We start from the raw sequence: 16,481 nt of genomic DNA, 5'->3' as shown, positions 1-16,481 counted from the left end.
CCATTTGTATATTCTATTGGGTGCACTCCATTTAAATGAAAGAAATGTAGAAAGTGTAATAAAAATGTGATATCATACCATTCATTCTTAAAAAAACAGTTGGGTTGTGGTTGAGATATCAGTTAGCTATGCACAATAACAACCTTTGTAACTTCAATTGTAAGGATTTGAGACCATTAATTCATTAGACCCTTTTTTGTGAGTGTGTTTAATCACTTGTGGTGGTTGTTCCAATAGAAACAAACAAAATAAAATGTTAGGTCCATCCTAACAACTATATATGGAGTTTGTTTTGATTCTTATAATGTAAGTTTGAAGAAAGAGACTCTTTATATATAATATTGTTTTGCTCTTAACACTCAAATTATATTCTAACTAATTAACCACCTAAATTTCATAAGTGAAAGGCAAGCAAATGTAGATGAAAACCCTTTTTAAATAACTAAAATAATTCATTATTCATTATAAATCAAGTTATGACACCAACTATCATAAGTTAATAAAAAAAACAAATAAATAAACAAAAAGTGAAAAATTAAAACATTTTCAAGATAGCTAGTTATTTTGTATGAGAGAGACAAAATCAAGGTAAATTACAATTCCCTTTCAATTTTTTATTTTCAAAATTAACACTCTAGTGTCCATCCTATTTAACCTGATTAATAATATCATAGTTAATCTTCTTTAAATTTTGTTCACTTATTTGAATAATTTTTTTCATCATTTTTTAAGCCACAAAACTCAACCTAATATTTGTAATTTAAGAAGAATTGGTAGAAGAATAATTTTGTTGCCATAAAAAAGGAGTAACTAGATTTTATGATGTTTTGGATAATGTTTTCTCTTTTCAAATGAGACCAAGCATAGGAAAAATAAAGTCACCACTAATGAGTCCAAATCATAAGATATAGGTGCATTATTTGATTTCAAAAGCTAGCCCAATACTTAGAATTCTGAAAATCTAGCCCACTAGAATTATATACATTTTTAAAAGAAAAACTGACATTCCAATTTTCAAGTTAATGGTAGAAGAAATAGGAGCAGAGTCTTAGGTTTTGAGCCCATTCAATCTGAATTCTGGTATGAGCCCACTAAGATATTGATGCTTATAACTATGATGATTAATTTTTTCCTACACTGGATTCAAATAACTTTATTATCACTTCTAATTCTAAGATCAACTTTTGGCTCTGTTTTCAAATAACATCATTATTTTTATCATAGACATAATCTATAAAAAACGAAATGGAATCTTACTCTCAACTGAAAATAAGCAAATAATTGCATACTTAGTTGTTAAGACTACAACCTTCAATTTCATGACACAAACTCTATCTATATATATAATTCTGCTACATATTTCATTTCATGAGCTGGTTCATATATACACGCCAAACCTCTATATATAATTCTTTACTCATTTCATTTCATGAGACCAAATTAATCATTTTCAAATCGTTCATAAAACCATTCATCATCTGCCAAAGGATCGTTCTCTCAACACGTTTTTCATTCAACCACCCACCGATTCGGCTGAAAAAAAAATACAAAAAAAAATTCAATGGAAAAGATGTTCAAGGTACACGTGGATGTCACAATATATATATAATGATTGCATTAATTTGTTACTATAAATTTCAAGGCAATCAAACAGTTAATTAGAAACTCATAATGGAAGTTTAGAACAAACAGAAATATATTATACAATAAATTGCCAATGTGACTGTGAAATTAAGGATGAACAAACAACATATAATGAATTAATTAAAATTTCATGAACAAAGTCAATTATATTCTTTTTTAATATTATTAATATTTGTCTGAAAAATATGGATGCATGTATGTAGACTAAATATGATCTATATAGTACTAGTATATAATTTATTAAAGTTGGCAAAACTCAACAAACCAAATTAATAAAATTTCTTATATATTTTGTTTGAAGTGCAGCAGTCTACTTTAAGCCTTTACTTTTTTTTTTACATCATATCCTTCTACTACAAAAAACTTCATTATATTTCTATGATCAACTTTTAGTTTTTGGGAGAACAGTTTTCTTAGAGTTGTCTAAAGGATTTAGTTTATTTAAATAATTCGGTTTTCAAATGATTAGTGATGATTTTAAGATTGTTATATTTTGATAAAAAGACTTAAAAATATTAATATAGAGGAATGATAGAGAGCGCGACTTGAGACAACGACTGAGAGCGCGATGGTCTACGTGGCCAGACATGTGGAATTAATAAATAAATAAAAATATAATAATAATTAAAACACGATTGTAGAATATTCTCTCTCCTCTTATTAATTAATTTCTCTCTCCTCTTGTTAAATAATTTTTTTCTCTATCTCTACAAATTAAATTATCTCATTTATCCATATTTTCACGATTATTATTTTACTCATTTATTTGATATTTATTATCTCTCATTTAATTTAACGGTTAAAATAACTCAATAATTTAAAACAAACCCTCATATTAAATATTTTAATAATATGTTTAAATAAATTCTAAACCTTAAATCTTAAACCCTAAATTCTAAACTCTAAATTCTAAACCCCAAACTCTAAATTCTAAACCCTAAATCCTAAATACCAAACTCTAAATACTAAACCTTAAATCCTAATTAATATTAGTGATAATTAATATTAGTGATTAGTTGAATTATGAATTTATCTCTTTTATTTTTATGACTTTTCAATTCATTTATTTATCAAATATTTTTTATTTATTTTTTATTGCCTCTTTTTTCTTTTTTTTATTATTTTATAAGATAAAAATTATTTAATAAGAAGAGAGAAAAAATAATTAATAATAGAAGAGAGAAAATAATTAATAATAGGAGAGAGAATATTCTACCTGTCAACCCACGTAGGCATCGCTCTCCCAGTCGCTGTCTCAAGTCGCGCTCTCTATCATTTTTCATTAATATATAATAATAAAATAAAAAATAATTATTTAAAATAAAGAGTATTTTAATATTATGAATAATAAATTGAATATAATGTCACGGAAGAGACGAAAAGTTTAAAGGATATTTTTGGGTTTAAATTTTAAATTAACTAAAATAAAAATGGTTCAAATTTTGACTCTAATTTTGTGGAAATGTTTGCTTTCTCTCCATTCAGATTTTTAGTAAATTACTTTTAAAATAATTTAGGTTGAAAATTTAAGAATTAATGTTGAGATGAAAGAGGAAGAGAGGTTTGGGTTTTGAGCCCAATCAATCTGGATTTTAATATGGCTAATAATAACATCTCATATCCATCTAATTCAGTAATTGGATGATGAAGGGTTATTTGAATTTTTTATTGAGCTGAAAAGCATATTTTGCAATGAAAGATATATAAATAAATAAATAAAGTTGTTTAGGTTTTTATTTGTTCAATTATTATATTATTCTTTTGGTATTTAATATTTATAAAATAAAATAAGAATATTTTGAATGATGTGATTGAATGGTTAAAAATTAATAAATGTGATTAAAACTTTTTTTATAAAAAAAAACAATATACTTTTCCTTTGATAAAAAAAAACACAATATTATCTTTCCATGATCAATTATTCACTATTGGGACCAAAATTTGTTTTTAGAGTTGTGTTGGTTTTAATTTTTAAATTAACTATAAAAAATGGTCAAAGTTTGACTATAACTTTGGAAAAATGTTTGGTTTCTGTCAGTTCAGATTTTTTAATAAGAATTATGGCGGTCATTGCTTTAAAAATAATTTGAGCAAACAATATTTTGAATTAATGTTGAATAGTTATTTAACCTAACATGAGTTTGATTTTCAATAAACAAAAAAATCATCAATATGTAAACTAACTATAATAATAAAGTTATTTTACACACTTGGCATAAAAGTTGGCTACTTATATGATAGTTTCTATAATCAAGAAACAATTATAGGATTGTAAAATCTTTTATTGTATATTTATTTTTTATAAGTAATGGATAAAAATGGAGTCTAATAAGAAAATCAAGTGCATAATTGAAGAAAGCAAAACAAAAGATGTAGGGTGAAATTGAATATAACATACAATTTAGGGATAAAATTAAAATTAAATAAAAGTTTAGTGACCTAATGGAAAAAGGTGAACATTTCCTCTCTTTAGTTCCAACGGTTATGTTCTAACTTTTAAGTTTTTTTTTTATTTGAAAATCTTATTCTACAAGTTGAAAATTCATAAAATAAAGATTTTTTTAGTTTTAGCTCAAAAATAAGGAAAGGAAATTAAAATAAAATAAATGTTTTTTTTAAATAACTCACTTTACTTGAAAAAATAATAATAAAATAAAATAAAATAAGTTGAGTGAGAAAATAGAAAATAAATAAAAGTATTGTTAAATATTAAGAGTGTTTCGATGCAATCATCTGAAAGTCGAACAATACTAATTTTAACTCGAATTTACCACAACAACAACTTTCTACAATCTGACTGGTCTATATCAATATTTTGAATTTCTCTTATATACTTATTAAGTATTTATCTGTTTTTATTCTTATTCTTATAATTAACGTTCCAGTAAATATTCTATGACAGTGAACTCTAAATTGTTAGAGAAAATTTTAGTATAAATCAATACAAGTAGATGTGTTTGTAAGTATAACCTAAATGTCATGTGGTTTTTAATCCTTATTTGATTTTTCTAACTAAAATGAATGTGTTTTTGTGTATTTAAATTTATTACTTATTATTTGGTTGATTTTATTAATTATATCATTGTTACACACAAACACACACAAATTGTAATTGTTATTAGATATTTTTGTAATGAAATTTTTCATAATCAAATTTTGTTGAGAAAAATATAAATGAAACGAATAAATCAATATTCACCTATTTTTTAGAATTAAAGAAATAAATAATTAATTAAATTAATAAATAAATAAATAAATAAGGGTTATATCACAATTTTTTATTATTTTCAGGGTCTTTCTAATTCCATCCCAATTCTTTTAAATTTTCTTATATATACATAATACACTCTTCCTAATAATAAGGATTTTGGTCGAGCACAAGCTTTTATAATCCTTTACCAAGCTAAAAACTACAATTTTATGATTCCAATATTGGTTCAAAATAAATACATCGTCACCCAATTTAACTTAAATTATTCTTAATAAAAATAAATAAATAAAATATATCATTTTTAAATATTTATTAAAGCTGCAATAATTCAATTATTTATACAAAAGAATTATACTGCACTTTAAAATAACATCTCAACATATATAATTTTATTTAATTATATAGAAATTTTAAAGCTCATTTAATTTGGGTTAGAGATTTGTTTGGGATTTTATATATCTTTTTTAAAATTATTTTTTTGGGTCACATTATTATAATTCTAATAATCAAATTACTCATGAATCAACTAAAATATTAAAATACCCCTGTTTTATATATTTTTATTAAATTTATTTTTAAATATAAATAAATATTTTAGTAATTAGATTTATCGATTCTTATTTAAAACTTCTTAACTTAAAATAAAAATCATGTTTCTAGAATATATTTTTAGCTTTCTACGTTAAAAATAATAATAAAATTTAATAACTTAATTTTTTTTATAAGTTTATAGTTTATGATATAAAATAAAAATCCCAAAATTCCATTGAATAACCAAGTTCAAACAAATTCTTAGGCCTTCGTTTGATTTGATGAAAGAATTTTTGGATAAAACTCAGTTTTTATCCCAAAACTCAAACATCTTATCAACCATCAAATTAAATAATTTTATTATTTAAATTCCAAAACTACCTTCAAATTTATCCTCTCTCTGAACTATCATTTTCTCACCTATATCATATCCTCTAAAATTAAAGAACAAATTAATCTTCAAATTTTAAAAACCAATTTTTTTCTACTTTTTATCGAACAAGATTTTTTTTTTTATAAAACCCAAATAAAATCTAAAAAAAAACCTTCCTCAGACTAGATATCTATAATGAAGGACTCTGAATTCCGTCTAATCATATCAACTAGAATTAACATTGACATTTTTAAATAATTCCAAAAATAAATTACAGGGAGGTACTTTAAGTAGTAACATTGTCGTTGAAGCGCCAGAGCTCGTTTGATTGGAAATTTTAGGTAAAAAACGGCTTTTATATAATATATATATATATATAAAAACTGGTTTGAATATGTTTTTCTAGATAACTTTTTTTTTTTCATTTATTTCTTCTTATTATTATCCAAATACTCTTTTTAATCAAATTTAAAGAGTTAAAATATGAATATTTTGATATTTTAATTTATGAACAATGAGATTTGATAATTTAAAGCATACGAAATGTAATATAATTTTATTTATTTTGTTGTAAATCCAAAAAATCCCAAGATGAACAAGGTATTGTGTTTTATTAATTTAGAATTTTTATTGGTTTTTTTTAAAATAATATTGATTGATATAAGAAAGTAAGTTATTTGAATTTTTAATTAATTAAATTATTATATATTTTTTGTATTTAAAATTTATAATATAATATATATACATATGGTAAAAATAAATAAGAAGTGATATATTAATATTTTTGTTTAAAAAAACCCAATATCAAACAATATCAATTTCTTTTTAAATATTGATTGATACAAAAAGTTATTTACATTATATTAAGATAAATTACTAAAAAAAAATTTAAATTCATTTTTTTTTCTCTTCTTAAAGCTAGCTTAATCACGGCAGTCATCACTCATTCTTAACTAATTATTCATTTTTAGTGAAGGTGCACCTTATCTTAACAAATTAAGCATGATAATAGAGAAAAAAAAAATCTCAAATAGATAAAATGATTAATGATGTTATGAGACAATTGAAGTAACAAAATAAACTCATTCCTCAAGTTATTTAGTCTACAAGATAAGACGTCTGAGTTTAAAATTTTATTTAATCAAAATAAATAAGAATATTTTAATTCATAAATTAAATAATTTGATAGTATTGTATTTTTAAAATCAATATCAAACTAAACTCTAAGTCATTTAACCTAATGGAATCATCCGCGGTTAATATGCATAATAATAACTAAAGTTAAAGTGATTAATGATGTTTTGTAACCATTGAAGTTACAAAAACAACACACATATCTCAACTTATACGATTATATAATATGTTATGAGCTAGAGTTATTTCGTGTACGAGGTGAGACGTTATTTAAGTTATTTTTGTGAGTTTAAAATTTTAATTTAATTAATATAAATAAAAGTATTTTAGTTATAGATAAATAATTTAATACTTATAATTATAGTAACATTATTTTAAAAATAATATCAAACTAAACTCAGTCATTTCACCTAATGAAATCATGGGCATGTCATATTCACTTTATGATCAAATGACCATGATATATATAGACCAAAAAATGTTTTTGGGAAAATATAGACAAAATTTATCTAAATAGATAAAGTGATTAATGATGTTGTTGACAATTAATTGAAGTTAAAAAACAACCCACATATCTCATCTTATACTATTATATAATCTTTAATGATCTAGAGTTAGTTGGTCTACAAGGTAAAACATCATTAAAGTTATTTTGTGAGCTTAAAATTTTGATTTAATCAAAATAAATAAGAGTATTCTAGTTAAAAAAAATTAAATAATTTATACTTATAATTTTACACAAGTTGAATAAAGGTTATTAGCAACATATATCCGCCACAGCGTTTCTGAACCGTCGCTGATAAAAAAAATATCAGCCCCGTCGTTGATAATCGTTCTAAAAATGTGGCGAGAAAACTAGAAGCCTCTCTTTTGTAGAGACGACGTTTATAAAAAAAATCGTCGCTGATAATAATTATCAGAGACGGCGCTACTTTGCAGTCGATCTTCCACATATAATGAAATCAACCTCTGCTCCATTATTTTTCTTGTTTTGTTGCTTACTTCAATCCACCAGTTACCTGGAAATTGGCTTTGGTGAGTTTAATCTTGGAGAAGTAATGTTAGCAGTTATAAACAAAAAAAAAAAAAAAAAAAAAAAGAATTCCCCAAATGGAGTGATTAATGATGTCATTGTCTGTGCAACAATTGAAGTGACAAAATTAATATACATATCTCATCGTTTATAATTATATAATTTATTATGAGCTGGAAAAATCCATAGCTGAAATGATGGAATATCAAAGATCCATTTAGAAGATCATTATTTGACATAAACATAAGAAAATGAGTAAAGTGAAGTCAAATTATATAAAGATGTTAAGGGAACAAACAATCAAACATACACATCACTTTGCCAAGGCAACCAAGCAATTATTTTGTATCAAAATAAAATTGTAGTTTCTAAATAAGTACTAAAAGATAATTAAAACATCCTCAATGAATTAATGTGTATATTAATTAATTAATTTGTTGTGACATCTAATTATTATTTCCATCTGGATTTCCACTCTTGTTTTAACATGTTTGGAAAAAGTGTAACATATAAATTATAAATGGAATTATTTGTAATTAATGATGAATTTTGATCATGCATGGGTCTAATCCCTTTTCCCTAGTCATATATACAATATGTCATTCATTAACTCAACAAGATTCCTTTTTTAAAAAGATTAGTTATTCAAAATATATATTTTTTTAAATTACAAAATGATTATAAATAAATAGAATATATTGGATCTTGAGTTGTAGAGTAGAGTAAGAGATGTTTCAATGGTGTTGTAAAAGGAAGCATACCACGTGTACTAGAGTGTTGCGGTTGAGGATCTTAATCCTTGTAATTAGGCTTTTAATTAACTAATTAAGATTAATTAATTATATTTAAGTACTTTTAACCCGACCAAATTCAATCCATATCCTATTTTCTCTCTGTTTGTTTTGTTTGTGTCATACATAGGTGGAAAATAACACCCATCACTGCCTTTTCGGTGGAAAGGATATTCATATTTCAAAAAATAATATTAATATATTCATCAAAACATAATATTATAATTTACTTTACGGAAATACCAAGTAAAGTCACTCACAAGGATTTCTAGCAAATGTAAGTGATCATAAAAAAGGATGACATGGGCCCATTTCGATTTACTTTTAGAAATCATATATATATATATATATATTTTTTATTCAAGTTTATTATCATCGTTATCTTTTAAAATAAAATAAGATTGTATAAGTGATTTTACTTAAATTAAATGTGGGAAGATCAATTTTTGACCAAGTACACCTTGATGTGAAATGTTTTGAGATTTTAAATTTCATTAATCCCATTATATATATTTTTAATCATTAAATTATTTAGTTTATTAATTAAATTATTAAAATACTATTATTTTATTTTTATAAAATTTAAATAATAAATATAAAAATGATGTATTAAATTTGCAATAGAGTCGAAAAGTCTTTAGGTATCGATAATCAAATATAAATATGATAATGATTGGTCTAGTTGGTTCAACAAAATGTTTAATTATCCATCGGAGTGTAACATTTGAAAGAGAATTTATTCTATGTGAAAAAGTTTTTGTGAGCAGTCTAGATTTATTGTAAGGATGATATTTCAATTAGATTTTAGGATGACATTTTGTGTAGTATCAAAAATCTAGCTACGACGTAACATGAGTTTGTTTCATTGTTATAGGTAGAAATGTCACAATTAAGGACATGTTTGATCATCGATCTAGTGGTTTCGCTAACCGAATTATATATAGAAAGAGATTAAACCCAATTATTTTTTGGTGGATTGTCTAGTTGAAAAAAAATCGTCGAATTATGATTATGATGCTTTATTAGATTGGTTCAAAGTGTAAATGAGTTAATTATTCTTCTAGGGAATTTACGAGTTCTCGAGAATTTACAAGTTCGATAATTTATTAAATATCATTTTTTTTCTTATTTAATCTATTTAAAAAATAAATAAATATAAAACTAATCTTATTTAAAAAGAATCATAATTATTTTTTTATAAAATATACCATAAAAATTATAAAATAATAATATTATTAAATTTTAACTAATTTATATATATACATTTGATCACTTCTCAATATCCTACTCTAAAATGTTTAGAATAATAATGAATACAACAAAAATACACAAATAATGTTCTTTTTGTATTTGATATGCAAAAAAAACTTTTGAATCTTAATATAAAATTGCTGTTTTTATTATTATTTTATCTAATTATTTTATAATCAAAATTTAAATTATTTTTGAAACCCTTTATAAATGGTGGAAAAGAGACATTGTTTAATTTTCCATTTTTGAATATTCATTTACAATGAAAAGTAACATTAATAATATATATATTTTTTATCATAAATAATGGAAACCAACTTTATAGAGTGATTGTGGCGTGCTTGGTTATAATTTTTTCTCTCTTTCTCACATGTTAGCAACTCAAGCACTCACAACCCACGTCCCTCCCATTTTCCAATCATGCCTCCCTCTATCATCCATATTTATTTATTTATTTATTTTAACTTTATCAATCACAATTACTAAATTTATTAATTAATTAAACATCGTACCAACTTCTTAGTTATATTTCCTTAATTAGATTAATCTAAACCCTTAAATAAAAACTAGTCAAACATTTAAAATTTTATTCCCAACCCTAGGCATCATATCAATATTTCTTATTTTGTTTATATGGGTTATTCCATATTACTAGTAAATAATTTATTTCAATTATAATAACTTGAAATAGAATGAAACCCATAAATGATAGAATGTTTATTTGATTATTTTAAGAATAAAATGAATAGTCATTGTCTTGTAAGTGCCACGTAGAGACAAATGTCCGGCGCCGGCGAACACTACCAACGGCGGCGCCACCACTTTTCTCGGCCAATCACCACCCACTCTCTTCTCTTGTAACCCTACTACATCATAAGTGCCTAAAGATAGACTGACCCCACACGAGATATACACGGTTCACTTTTACCAATCCCCACTCTCACCCTTTTCAAATTTTTTTCACCACTTTCATTTTTCATTTTTTAAATATAAAATATAAAACCCATTTGTTTTTGTTAGTTTATAGTATATAATTTTGTATTTTTTTTAAGGAAATATAGATACTAAATAGAATCTGGTTGGAGCGTTGGTTCCACGTTCTTGGAATGGAGAGTAGAGAAACAAATAAGCATTACTTTATTTTTCTCTCTCTACTGATAAATAAACTTCCCTCTTCCCTAAACAGCACATTCATCCATAACACAGAATCATCTTTCCTTCTTCTTCTTCTTCTTCTTCTTTTCTTCATCTGATAACCTAATTCTTCTTCTTCTTCTTGTTCTTCATAATCATGTCGAAAGTGACAGATAACGGTGAGTTTTGGCTTCCAAATGATTTCCTCAACGATGAAGACATACGCATGACTGGTTCCAAGCTTAAAAGAGACATCTATGGTTCAACTCAGCATTTTCCGACTGCTTTTGACTCTTTTAGGAACTCCCCTTTTGAATCTCTTTTCAGTTCAACAGAAACAGAGAGTGATGAGGAAGAGTCACTTGAATGGTTGAATCGAAAAATCTCTTCATCTTCTCTACAAGATGATTTGTGGGCTTTTCGCCATGAGAATATTAAGGTTTGGTTCTCTTCAGTTTACTACTTCTTTATCTTGTTCTTTATCTTTATCTTAGTTTTACTTTTTCTATTCTGCAGAAGAGGGATTGCATGGAGAAACTATCTCGAAGTGGGTTTTCCGGTATACCCAAGTGTGCTGCTCCGGTGGCGCCGCCGCCGTTAGTTGACCGGAGTGATGCGGCATGGGATATTCTTTATGAAGCGGCTAAGGATCTTGCTAGAATGCGTTTACTTGAAGAAGCTCATGGGTTATATGAAAACAGGGGATTAAGGAATCACGGCCATGGATTTAATACTTTAAAGAGGCAGAACTCTGATTTCGGGGCGGGATTTAATGAGTACAAGCAACTTCAACTTGCTCAGGTACAAATATAAACATAAACCCTAATCTTCTATTAACATAAATCATCAATTTCTCCTTACCCTTTTATTATACACTAGTTTATGCAGATGCAACAACATCAACAAATGATGAAGCAACAGCAACAACAACAGCATCAGCAACAGGAAAATGGTATTTGGGGAAGAAATGATAAAACCGGTGGTGTATACCCAAATAATCATCAAACCCGACAAGTTATTCAGAACAGAATGCCTATTCCCGACAGAAACAACCCTGTTTTGCATCAGATTAAACCAAACCAACCTCTGCCACAATCTGGTTCAGGAATGAGGGCAGTCTTCCTTGGCGGCAACACCGGTCCAAAACGTGAATGCGCCGGCACAGGAGTTTTCCTCCCACGTCAGGCAGGTAGTCCAGCTGATACCCGAAAGAAACCTGGTAAGAAATCATCCATTGTTTTCCAGATCCCTTTTCTTTGTTTAAGAAGTATTAGTAATCTTTGGTAATTTGTAGGTTGTTCCACTGTTTTACTTCCTGATAGAGTTGTTCAGGCTTTGAATCTGAATCTTGAAGCCATGGAAATGAAAACCCATAACCAATCTCGCCCAAACATGTCCATTCCTGCTCATTATGGTATGTGTATGAAATTTTCTTTAGTTAATTGTGGATGGATAGAGATAGAATTGATATTGGTGCTTAATTGTTAGGGGGTTATCGTGGAGATGTTCTTGTTAATCAGAAAGGAAGCAGCAGCAGCAGCAACAGTGTTACAGGGAAGACAACTGTTAATCAGGAAATCAGTCTTCCACAAGAGTGGATCTACTGAAGAAGATGAAGAAGAATAGTTAACCCCCCTTTTTTGCATGGGTTTGGTTGATATAATAAATACTAGTACTAATGGGGTGGATTTTGATTTTTGTAAGCATGGGGAGGAACTTTGTTAATGATTTAGTGATAATACTGAAAAACCCTAGAATAGTTAGTGGCGGATAAGTGAAAGAAAGAAATACTCTATCTACAGTCTATAAACAGGTTGAAGATGATGATGATGATGATTGATGAAAAATGAAGAACAGTTTTTGGTGGGTTTTTAGATATTTTAGATATATGATCCCTGAATCTCTATAATTGTTATAATAAGGGCTTTTGTTGTTTGTTTTAAATTGATTTGTTTTTATGCTAATGTTATTATGATTGTATTTCTTTATAATGTATTTTTTTGTGAATGTAATAAATCACTGCCAAAGATAATAATAACTAATTTAAAATTTCTACTTTATCCAAGAAATTGTGGTTGTGTGATATTAACAAAAGATCATTACTTGAGCCGCACCAAACCTACCCTTTTATTTATTTTTCAAAAAATTCAACTTTAGACCACAAAATTCAAAATGGGTTAAAGTTAAAAAGAAGAATTTGGGGTTTTAAATTCTCAAAGATAATTGGATTTCATTCTTTTTCTTCTATTTTATAAGATGGTTTGTTATTATATGAGTAAAGGGACGTGGTTTCCATTTTCTTGGAGATTGTTGAGTTGACCTGATTTTGTGGGGGAGCTTTTTAATGTAGGTAATTATTTAATATTTAATGGAATACTATATGATTATTGAATGATTTTTATTATTATGTTAATATAATGTGAAATGAGAAGAGAGGAAATGGAACAAACAAAGCAGTTGTTATTGTTGTGATGGTCAAAGTTGATGTTCAAATTTCCAATTGGCATATTATATTATAGTTTCGACCAAACAAACAAACCTTTGTGGTTTGGTCTCTGATCATTTATCTACTCTGGTCTGTCTGGTATGAAATGGTGGATAATGCCAGAGCCAGATTTTGTCTTGACATGATGAAAACAAGAAAAATTGTTCTAAAGCTTAAAGCTGTTATTTTTATTCTCTTTTTTGTCTTTGCTTTTTCTTTTCACTACTTAATATAGACCAACCCGCAATTAGACAAAGATTATGTACATCTCTTTGTCTATCTATGTATGTTAATGTCTGTCTACAATTTTGAAAACCTTTGACATTTTTTTAAAATGAGAAGAGAAGAGAAGAGAATGAACTAAACAAGACAATCCAAACTTTCCGTTGACACTCAGAATGTTTGTGTACAAAACTCCTTATATTCATGGGCACTAGCTCTTGCCCTGTTAATGATTTCTTAGTTTCTTTTATGGATTTTAAGGTAGGTGGGAGGTAACATGTTATTTTTTTTATCAATTAAAATTAGGCCCATTTGTTTCCCCATGGCTCACTGCACTATTATTTTTTTTTTTACATTGAAACATGAAGTAAACATAGGGGTTGACAACTATGTTAGGTTCGAATTGACATGTAACGAGTTTAGTTCAACTATACTAACTTGAACTTGACTTATAATATTTATTTGTAATTGACCCAAATCGGATCCGATTCATACACTCAACTCGAACACAACCAACCCGATTTAACCCAAGGTTCAAATTCACATTTGTTTACAGAAAATATCATAAACATAATAATAAAGCTAAATCACAAATTCGTTTAAAAAATTTTATAAAAGAAAATGAATGAATATGAAAAGATGAACACAAAATTCTACAAAGGAAAATTATAAACAGATTGACGGGTTTATTTTGTATTATTTCAGGTTAACCCGATATTGACATGTTTATTGTTAAAATTAAATCGATCGACTTAATTTTAACCAAAACAAAAAAGTAAATTACCCTGACTTAAATTTTTGTGTTCTGTTCCGATCATGTCTCCTATCAGGTTGCGTGAACTAAGTAAATACACAATCAAAGGAAAAAAAAAGAAGATAATAATTCAAATAAAATTAAAATATAACTCAAACTTGAAATAGAATTTTGATGACTGAATTATATAGTTTCTTATTTTTTATTTTATTTTGAATGTTAACACGGCCTAGCAATAGTCAAAGCTACATTATCGACTTATGCTACATTGAACCATATTTGTGATAATACTATAATGCACTTTTTATTATTATTTGTATGCAATTGTTTAAAGTCCATTTCTTAAGAAACAGTTATTGTTTTTTTTTTATATATATATAACATGGTACTAATTAAAAATGAACGCAAATTTGTCCCCCTAGCTTTATAGGGGAAATATTAATATAGACAGTTCATAATCCACTTACATATAATAAAAAATAATTCACTTGTAAATTTGTAATGGAAAATTGAACCCAATGACTTGGGATATGAATTCTTCACTATTACCATTACATTCAAATTATTCTCGGACATATATAACAAACAAACCTGCAATATTTTAAACTCTTAACTCCCTTAATTAACAAATAAACTTGCACCATTAAAGATATAAACACATTTTAGTCATTCCTTTGATAAAAATATCTTAAACACCCTAAATCTTGACTTGTTTGATGTTGACCTAATTGTTTGTTCTTGGTCTCTTTTTTCTATAAAAAAAAACATTTTGAAAGGGATATATAACATTACTTATTAGTTAAATTAGTAAATAAATGTTTTTTTGAATCTAAGTCATTTAAAAACTCAACTAATAATTTAAATGATAATAATCATTTTTAAGAGATCAAAAGTTATGTTAAAATTTTTCTATAAACGTTTTATTTAAAATGTGAATTTTTTAAATTATATTTTTGTTTAAGGCCTTATTCAAATTTTAAACTAAAATAATTTTATTTTTGTGTTCGATTTGAATTATTTAAATAATTTTTAAATAACTCCCAATTTTTTAATATATCTTTTAATTAATCAAATTAATCAAATTATTAATTAAAACTTTATTTATTTGTTTTAAAAAAATCATTAAATTTTAAATAATTTTCACTCAATAATTATAATAATCCAATTTAAACAAAATTATTTAAATAATCTAGTTTCAAATAGAACAACCCATGTTTTATTTTCAAATTATTAAATATTAAAAATAATTTACCTTCACATCAGATTATTTCAAATAATTTGAAAAAAAAAAGTACAGTTTTGACTTTGAATTATTAAAAAAATATAATAAAGTAACATTGAGAAATGAGAAATAAGACAAATGAATAAAAGTTGAAAACCCTTTGACTTTTGAGCCGTTGATACTATACAAATCAAGTAAGCCCAAATAGAGTAAGTCCAAATTGAAAAAAAGCCTAAAATAAAATTAATATTAATAATAGAAAATCCAATCATTTGACAACAGTAATTGCCATTTATATTTGGCCGGATGGGGCCCCACTTCTAAGCCCATTAACTCACCTAGACCGCCCAACCGTTTCCCTCCTTCACTTTTTAACCGCCCAATAAAAAACCCGTCTTTTTCGGTTTTTTTAGTTCGATTTTTTTATTACCATCCCGTCTCATTCCGTTTCGGAGAATACCCGGGATATCATTTATATCTATTCTCAAAAATAAATAAATTTTTTATATAATTTATTATATAAATGATTTTTTTAATATAATATATATTATAAAAAATATAATGAATAAATAAATATGTCGGTAATTATATACAGGTCATGATCGAAGTGAAATCGGGATAGTTAGGGGGCGGAGACACAAATACCATCCCCTCACTCAATTATCTGTCAAATCATAAAAATCCGTCCAGAGGGAC

General features: G+C 26.1%; 1 protein-coding gene across 2 annotated transcripts; it reads left to right on the top strand.

Moving 5' to 3' along the window:
- The first annotated feature begins 11,175 nt into the window (after window positions 1–11,175).
- On the top strand, window positions 11,176–13,160 carry LOC124914574. Of its 2 annotated transcripts, none has more exons than XM_047455166.1 (5): window positions 11,176–11,541; window positions 11,619–11,903; window positions 11,991–12,321; window positions 12,397–12,516; window positions 12,591–13,160. In XM_047455166.1, exons 1-5 carry the CDS (start codon window positions 11,260–11,262, stop codon window positions 12,707–12,709), a joined length of 1,137 nt encoding a protein of 378 aa, XP_047311122.1. In that variant the 5' UTR covers window positions 11,176–11,259; the 3' UTR covers window positions 12,710–13,160. The 2 variants fall into 2 exon arrangements, with proteins under 2 accessions (XP_047311122.1, XP_047311113.1); XM_047455157.1 differs by having other exon boundaries at window positions 11,982–12,321.
- The last annotated feature ends 3,321 nt before the right edge of the window (window positions 13,161–16,481 follow it).

This window comes from Impatiens glandulifera, chromosome 1 (assembly GCF_907164915.1).
Source record: "Impatiens glandulifera chromosome 1, dImpGla2.1, whole genome shotgun sequence".
NCBI lineage: Eukaryota > Viridiplantae > Streptophyta > Magnoliopsida > Ericales > Balsaminaceae > Impatiens > Impatiens glandulifera.
This window is presented reverse-complemented; position numbering and strand designations above follow the sequence as displayed.